The 8,497-nt window shown below is 37.7% G+C and overlaps 1 protein-coding gene across 1 annotated transcript; it reads left to right on the top strand.

Annotated features, from left to right (window-relative positions):
* The first annotated feature begins 465 nt into the window (after window positions 1–465).
* On the top strand, window positions 466–7,452 carry capza1b (capping actin protein of muscle Z-line subunit alpha 1b). The gene is made up of 10 exons (XM_012876490.3): window positions 466–570; window positions 3,405–3,468; window positions 3,799–3,850; window positions 4,017–4,080; window positions 4,167–4,373; window positions 4,448–4,527; window positions 4,696–4,774; window positions 5,691–5,762; window positions 5,870–5,932; window positions 6,032–7,452. Exons 1-10 carry the CDS (start codon window positions 532–534, stop codon window positions 6,170–6,172), a joined length of 861 nt encoding a protein of 286 aa, XP_012731944.1. The 5' UTR covers window positions 466–531; the 3' UTR covers window positions 6,173–7,452.
* The last annotated feature ends 1,045 nt before the right edge of the window (window positions 7,453–8,497 follow it).

The following is an 8,497-nucleotide window of genomic DNA, read 5'->3' on the forward strand; positions in this document are numbered from 1 at the left end:
TTCAAAGCAAAACCAATGCGGCGTCTAGTTCTCCGGCTCTGGGCGCAACGGTAGCGGAAGTCTCGCCTAAAACACTTCAAGGACCCTATTTTCAAAATAATACAGATACGTTACGTGTATTTTTTATGTTTACAATATATATCAGGATATCCTATTATTGAATAGAGATAAATATTCAAGACAAATGCGCGGTTATGAGTAAAGTTTATAGCTAGGAAGCTAGAATATCTGTAACAGTGGCACGTATCGATTTTCTTTTATTTCGTAGACGCTGAACACGGGACAGGAAAACAGGCAAGGGTGAAAAAGAGCTCTCGAGGTTGTTCTACTTTTTATTTATAATTTTAAAAGTTGCTGTTCGCTGTTTGTAAAATTATTAAAAAAAGAAAGAGAAAAAAAATAAATAAAGACGATTATTTGTTTGAACGAGATTTAATTGTTGAAATGCCTTTTTTTGTACGTCAGTGACAGCCGCTGCAGTGGAGCTGTCCGTCAGCTGGGGTAGGTGGGGTCACATTACAGGAAGCCAAGATGGCTGACTTTGAGGAACCGCTGACAGATGAAGAGAAGGTTTGAGTGCTTATTATTTGATTACTGCCAATTTATCACACTTGTATTGCCGAGTGCGTTTGTTATGTTTATGTGGATAAAATGCCACGGTCGGGAAAGATAATGCCAGAGTTGTTTTACTCGCTGAAATTGTAAACTTGTGTGTAAAGCTATCAGTAGCTAACTAGCTAGTGAAGCTCTGCTGGCCGCGCTATCAAATGTAGTCAGTTAACCGGTTCAACGCCCTGCTCTAGAAACCTGTCAGTACTTTTACTGAAGCATTTATGCGAACTTCCTCAAACTGGCTTGCGGTTTGCACGATAGGCTGTAAAAATTTTACCGTAAGCCCCCCTCCCTAAAAAAAGTCAGCTAACATTAGCAGCTAGCGTTACATTGCTGTGGATTTGTGGGTCAAACGGGGTTCAGTTGCAGCTCAGATATTTCGCTCTGGTGAAACTGGGGGGGGGTGCTTTCAGCTGCACGGTGGCACTTTACATGAACTCGGGGACTGGCAGAGTTCACTGGAGGGTGTAATACAAGTCTGAGGTGCCATTCTGCCACGTAAGGTAAGTCGAGATGGTAATGTCCGAATACCAACAAAATGGGCTACAAGAGAAGAAAGAAGCGAGCTAGGCGACATTCCTCTGACAACATCAGACAACGACTCCACGGGTCTGTTGACGTTGTGCTGGCAAACAGACGGGTTGTAAACTCAAAACAAAACAAACAGACGAGTGGTTACTTTGGTTTTCAATCAGGAAGTTTTGTTCTAACAAATGTCGCAAATGAAGACGTTTTCCATAAACACGCGCCGATGTTCCTGCTTTTACAACCGTCATTTAATATTCTGCAGAAGAAACTCTGTGTCCAGAGCATTTGTGGACAACCAAAGTTAGTTTTTTTGAACAATTTTAAAATGAAAAATGAATTTCTTGTGGCATTTTCCTGTCTGTGTCAGCTCAAATATATACTAAACATGCAAGATTTTGATGAAACAACGTTGTTTGTAAAAGCGGAATTCCTAAATCATTGTTGCTCATGAACACAAAAACACGTCTTGCATGATTGCCTTGTTAAACGTCAAGCATATCAGTTCCACTTTTCAAAAGCTTTATAGATATATGGCTGGATTTTGTCTACACTTGCTCATTGCTTATTAGGCAAGTTTAATTGGGGGGGTATTTACTACAAACTTGACATTATAGCAGTAAAATGGGTGATAAAAGAGAAATATACCTTATTTACATACATCAAGGTAAAAATGGCAGGGAACAATGTTTAAACGAGTTGTAAATCATGACTGTGAAGTTATGTGAAGGTTACCACGGAGAAGTCAATGTTACAGGCCAAATTTAAATAAGCTTACCCAGCCTATACTAGGGCTGGACGATAATTCAATAGCGATATATATCGATCGATAGACGTGTGGTTCAATAGAATAACAGTTTTCCTTCCTTTTGCATTCTAGCCTATCGCACAGGTTAATATTACAGTCATTACATCATCCCAACCAATCACAAACGCAGACTAAGCTCCGTCACCAAGCTTTATAGAGTTCAGAGAGCATGTTTTCTTTTTTTTTTTTCCTTTTTTAAGATTCACAGTTTTGGTAAAAATTTGGTTGAATAAAGGGCTGAGTTTGAATTCATTGTTTATTTAAAAATAGGTCATTAAGCAACATAATAAAATGGCCAGTTCTAGACTTAAAATATTTTTTTTTTGAACGCTTTGATAATTATCGATATCATTGAATCTGATTTCTATTTTATCGAAATGCAGTTTTTTCTATATCGTCCAGCCCTAGCCTATACCCAACGTAAAATGGGGTTTGTAATGTAACATCCTGAAATGATGTGCAGCTTCTGAGGGTAAGGGGCGTTTCACTTTGGACAAATTGCCATCACTGATTGATCAGAAACTGAGGAGCCTCCGAGATAAATTGTCAGGCGACGTCACGTCAATATAGGATTAAGATATTGGATCTGTTGCAATAACAAGTGGCTTTTTAAAATAAAGTATAATAATTAAAGACTACCATTTCATAGAATATTCTAATCACTTTTACTTGTCCCCATGTTCTAGTGGGTCCCGTGGAGGCTCTGACATAAAAGAACAAACTAAATATGAAATTATTAAAAAGCAAAAATACATACTGTAGAAAGTGATAGAAACATCTACCATGGACAGTATTTACGCATTAATTTATCTGCTGCTTTTTGCCAGCCCTCTCTCCTGGCTTTAACAGACTTTGAGGTGTTACCTGTCGTTTTAATTAATGACTCAAATTCGACATAACCTTCCATTAAAAGCTCGTGTTCTGCTTGGGAGAAAAACTGTGGGTGTTCTTTGGCCATGCTGAACAGCCAATAGCAGCGTTGCTGATCATTGTTTCTACTATCAATACATTTCCCCTTTTAAACAAACACATGAACGCGCAGTTGTCTCAGATAACTCAATCCAGCGATACTAATCGTAAACAACAGGTGTGTTCGACGAACCCAATTAGCCGGATCAGGATTAGCCGGATGAAATCATCTTGGATGTGTCATTTGATCTCGGATGTTTTAAGCAACGTACGAAAAACGGGCCCCAGTACACAATAACTGTTTATTAACTGTGTTGTTTTGAAATGGACCCTTTATGCTTTCATGAGCGCAACAGTGGAAAAAGTTTAAGCAGCACAGAAGAAGAAAGCATCTCAAAAAAGTTTATCATTATTATCCCAGCAAAAATGAACTTGAAGCAAGTTTTTCATGATGTTTAATGAAAAATATGACGTTGCCTATCCCTAGTTTGTAGTCATTTATTTCAAATAATAATTGTATAACTGATTTGCATTTGTTTCTTTACTCCAGGTCCGCATAGCGGCCAACTTTGTGACTCATGCTCCACCTGGAGAGTTCAATGAGGTCTTCAATGGTAAGAAGTTGAGATGTCCTGATTGTGAACACACCTTTTTTTCTTAGTGGCAATGATTTAACTCAGAATTGACTATTTACCAATTATATGCCTCAAATATAGCCAATTACATAGTTATCATAGGCGCTGGTTGTTTGTACCTGTGATACTTTTTCTGCTGGCTTTGTTGTTTCTATGTCCGTATGTATCGAAAGTAGTTCAGACTGGAGGATTTCTCTTACTCAAAGCATTTACAGGAAAATAATGGTTTGAGTGATTTTAGAACTGGGTAATAAGATTTTATGGAAGAATTTGTTTTGTATTATATTTAGTGTATTTTTCTCTCTCTAGATGTCCGGCTTCTTCTCAATAATGACAACCTCCTCAGAGAGGGGGCTTCACAGTAAGTTGATATTTGACCAGCATCAGAAATGCAAATATTCATGATTTGAACGTTTTGAACACAATGGTCAAACACCATGTTTGGCCTCCAGTCTCTGGAAACCTCTATCCTTTAATTATTTTGACATTTTTAATTTCTGCGTTCTTGTTCAAACGCTGTTTTTCAGGTCATTTGCCCAGTACAACATGGATCAGTTTACTCCTGCTAAAATCGAGGGATATGAGGAAATGGTTAGTTTTGCTACTGTGGAGAGAAAAAAAAAAACGTGTTGTTAGAGAAGATTTTTTTTTTAGGATTCTTGTCAATTACGTTTTAGGTCCTGATCACAGAGCATGGTGACTTGGGTCAGGGACGTTTCCTGGATCCCCGTAACCGTTTATCGTTCCGTTTCGATCACCTGAGAAAAGAGGTCAGTGATGTGCAGCCCTACGACGGAGAGGGGGCTCTGAGAAGCTGGAGAGATGCCTGCGATACTGCCCTCAGTGCCTACGTTAAAGAGCACTACCCTACAGGAGTCTCTACGGTATGTTGCACTAAAACATTGGGCTTCATAAAATTGAAGATCACCTTTTAATTTATACGACCTGTATGTTGCAGGTGTATGAGAAAACCGTTGATGGTCAGCAGACGATTATAGCCTGCATCGAGGGACATCAGTTTCAACCCAAAAACTTCTGGTACAGTTTTCTTCCTTTGACATCTTATAGAAATAGTTTAATAACTTATTTTTCACATTGTCATACAGATGATAAATTGGCAAATGAAACAATAGCTCTATTAGGTCTCTTAAACATCTCTGTGCTGTTATCCATAAAGTAAAGCTTGCTCTGCTTTCTCCAACAAAGGAACGGTCGCTGCAGGTCAGAGTGGAAGCTAACTCTTGGTCAGTCCACCGCTCATGTGGTCGGAGTTCTGAAAATCCAGGTCAGTGTGGAAATCTAAGTTCAGATGAAGACTACAAAAAAATCATTCAAAGTCGATTTGGGGCATTCACTTTCCCTTCCATTCAATGTTGTAATGATCCTAAACATTTGCAGAGTAATTTTCAAAAATTGCTTTTATTACTTCATTAGATTCAAACTAAAAACTTTTTTTCAAATATTGGAGCCAACCTCAAAAACAGGCTGGTTTCTAATGAGACCTGAAAGGGAATCTTTAAATGGAAGTTACTAGAATACTAGTCCGACTCAGAATGGTAGAACAATGCTTTCCCACTGGTTTTCTGCTTCATGCAGGATGTTGCCAACATTTTAAAGGATAATGTTTTAAATTTCACTCAATAAACTTAACCTCCTGTCCGCTGTGATGTGAAACGTTTAACTGGATAATTTCATAAAATTGTGCAGCAAGAGTTCTATTGAAAAGCTAATAATTAAAAACCTTTCTTTAAACCGGGTGATTCGCATGAGGGAGGGGGTGGAGGGTAGTTTACCACTCCAGATGGAACCAAGATCCAGTGGTTAATGTTAATAATTTTGTCTAAGACTCAACCATTTGAAAACGTTGGGCTTTTATTTTGAAGGAAAGTTTTTCCTGTTCTCCTTGTTGATAAACCAGGAGGTGAAGCCATTCAGTGATAGCGTTACAGGATGAGTTTCTACGCCGTGTGGTAGTGTTACAGTGCTGATTCTCTATGTCCAAGGGAATATTTTAGTGCGTTTTGGCTGGATATTTTAAAAATAGTTTTATAAACAAGATTTATTTTTCTTCCTCATACTTTATAATAATGATAATAAATAATAATTTTGTTGTTGTTTCAAAGGTATGCGACTTTTAGCATGCATTACTATTTAATGTTATAAACACCTAATGCCTAATTAAGTGTTTTGTCTTTGTCCAGGTGCATTATTATGAAGACGGGAATGTCCAGCTGGTCAGCCATAAGGAGGTCGAAGACTCGGTACCCATGACTGTAAGTAATAATTCTGTTTCACTTGCATAATTACAAACAGTTTTAATGTGACTATTTCAGCTCCGATTTTATGTTACAGTAGGATGATTTTATGTTTCAATTTGCAGAGTGAAAGCCAAACCGCGAAGGAATTTGTTGAAATAATTAAGAATGCAGAAAACGAATACCAGGTACGCATCAGATGTCATTTTTAGATAGTTGACTCCGCACACTTTAGGATCTTGTATGAAAAACATTTTAATGCTGATACCTTGTTTTGTTGCCTTAAGACTGCAATCAATGAAAACTACCAGACCATGTCAGACACGACCTTTAAGGCCCTGCGTCGCCAACTGCCTGTCACACGCACCAAGATCGACTGGAATAAGATCCTAAGTTACAAAATCGGCAAGGAGATGCAGAATGCCTAGAGGAGGGGGGGTGTCAGGGACTGACCAGGATGATGCACACTCCCATGGGCCCACAACCCATCTATATATGCGCAAGGACTAACCAAAGCATAACTATGTTAATGTGAGGGAAGGAAAGAAGGTAAAAATGTAACTCGATGTTTGCAGACTGTTGGGTACAGCTATGTCTGCTGTAAGTAAGATGCCGGTTATAAATAAATAATAATGATTTTGGTTTGGAGAAAGGTGTTACTTTTGGATCTGTGTTGGGACTGTGCAGGGCCGTGCTCAGGACTGCTTCATAAAAAAAAAAAAAAAACTGGTGTCTGTTTAAGGAATCACAAAACTGCATAACTTCAGGTTAAAAGATTCAGATATTTGTCTTAATTAAACTAATACAGAGCTGCGTTCTGAGTTACTGCCCCTGGCACAAAGCAGCTGATTGCAGAAATCAAGCACACAATCTCATATCAGGGTTTGACTTTGGTAAAACAAGAATTTTCAGAAAGGATTTTTTTTTTTTTGTCATTGTTTACCTTGCATGGTTGGACTGAAAATGTGTTCCATTGGTGGAATTGTGTTATGGCCAGAAAAGGAAATTGCAGTTAGGTTGTATCTAAGCTGACAGAAGGTTATAGTATTGTTTCTCTGTGATACATAATCCAAATTAAATTCCTAGCATTTACAGACAGCACAAAACCTAACACACCTGTCAGGTCTGAGGGAATGTTTCACTATTTTTCTCTGTTGAGCTCCACTAATGCGTTGTCTCTCCGTTCATGCAAGTTGTGATGACAGAAATAAGATAAAGCCACCTCTGCTCTGCTGCATCCATTGTATGTCCTCTGTTCTCTCTTTTTTTTTTGGTATCAACTTTGCTGTAAATCGTTTTCCTTTTTTTCAAAGGAAAGCATCGTCATATTAACCAAAATTTATTTGCCAAAATCTCTTTCCTATGGTAAAGAACTCCATCTTCCTGCTCATGTGTGTAAAATTTCTATTTTAATATGCTGTCTTTTTGTTGGAGTCTTAGTACATTGCACTCATAATTGTTCAAACTGTATATCGATGCCAAGAGAATGCAAAGACGTCGCCATATGGCATGATGATATACTGTAAATGTAGCGTGACTCCTATCAGGCAACACCATTCTCTGGTCTACATGTCTTATGAGTAGGCTGTCAGTTACTTGCTAGCTATGCTATGTGCTGTGTTCGAACGTCATATAACACAATGTGTGCCGATCGGTTATAAAGACTGTACTGCCCCATCCTGTTCAAATAAACTGACTTACAATCCAAGGCTTTATTCTTTTCCTTAGTAAGTGTACAGTGACATAAACATATATTGGTGTTGAAGTAGGACTGGATGACATGGAGAAAAAAAAGTTTATTGCTAAAATACAAATACTTATCAAACAAATCAAACATTAATTGCAGCCCTGGTCATTTTATGATGTTGCTGAGTGACCTATTTTTAGATAAAGAACACACAAACACAGGATTCAAACTCAACCCTTTTAGTCAACCCAGTTTTTACTAAAACGGTATATTTTTTTGTTTAGTTTTTTTTTTTTTTTTAAAAAGCACTTGCTCCCCAAACTTTGAAGAGGGCGGAGTTTGGGGAAGGATCGTTCCTGGGTCTGCGTTTGTGATTGGTTGATAGGATTTGATGACTAGAATAAACCTACATGATAGGCTAGAATGCAAAAGGAAGGACAACTTAGTCTATTAATTTTTTATTGACACTTTTTGTCTATTGTACCACACCTAAAATGTATATACTGCAATTTGAACATGCAATTTCAAATTCTGTTGCCAACTGGAGATTTAAAAAAACACAATTCATAAATCTGATTATAAATACCTTTCCTTATCAAACCTTTAAAAAGGTAATTCCTTTTTCCGTCTCCATTTTCGTTTTCACCTTGCGTTTTTAATTCCTTTACCCTCTTTATTTTACATTTCTGTGACTTTATTTCTGTGACTTTATTGCATTATCTTAAGGATTTCCCTTTTCCCTGTAGCTTTTGTGTGGGCAAAAGCAGGGCAGCTCTGGCTACAATGCAGCATATCACCGTCAAGGTGTGAATGTAGTGTAATTGGGATTGTTGGACTTGATAAAGTGCTGCATAGGCCATTTACCATTTTGCAAAGTAGTAGTACTAGAGTAAATGGCAATTACAAAAAAAGCAAATAGAAAACTGACCGTCACATGTTCTATAGATGAAATGCTATCTATTAGTATGCTCAATCAATTTTACAGAATGGTCTTGATAGCATTAACACATTTTTTTCTTTCTTTTGGCAAATAAAGAATCTTTGAGACACTGCATGATGTACCTAT

This window comes from Fundulus heteroclitus, chromosome 1 (genome assembly GCF_011125445.2).
Source record: "Fundulus heteroclitus isolate FHET01 chromosome 1, MU-UCD_Fhet_4.1, whole genome shotgun sequence".
Classification (NCBI taxonomy): domain Eukaryota; kingdom Metazoa; phylum Chordata; class Actinopteri; order Cyprinodontiformes; family Fundulidae; genus Fundulus; species Fundulus heteroclitus.

Coding starts and splice junctions, on each gene's coding strand:
- capza1b (XM_012876490.3), top strand. CDS start 532: ATGGCTGACTTTGAGGAACCGCTGACAGATGAAGAGAAG. Junction 3,851..4,016: donor CTCAGAGAGGGGGCTTCACA/GTAAGTTGATAT, acceptor GCTGTTTTTCAG/GTCATTTGCCCAGTACAACA. Junction 4,374..4,447: donor ACCCTACAGGAGTCTCTACG/GTATGTTGCACT, acceptor TGTATGTTGCAG/GTGTATGAGAAAACCGTTGA.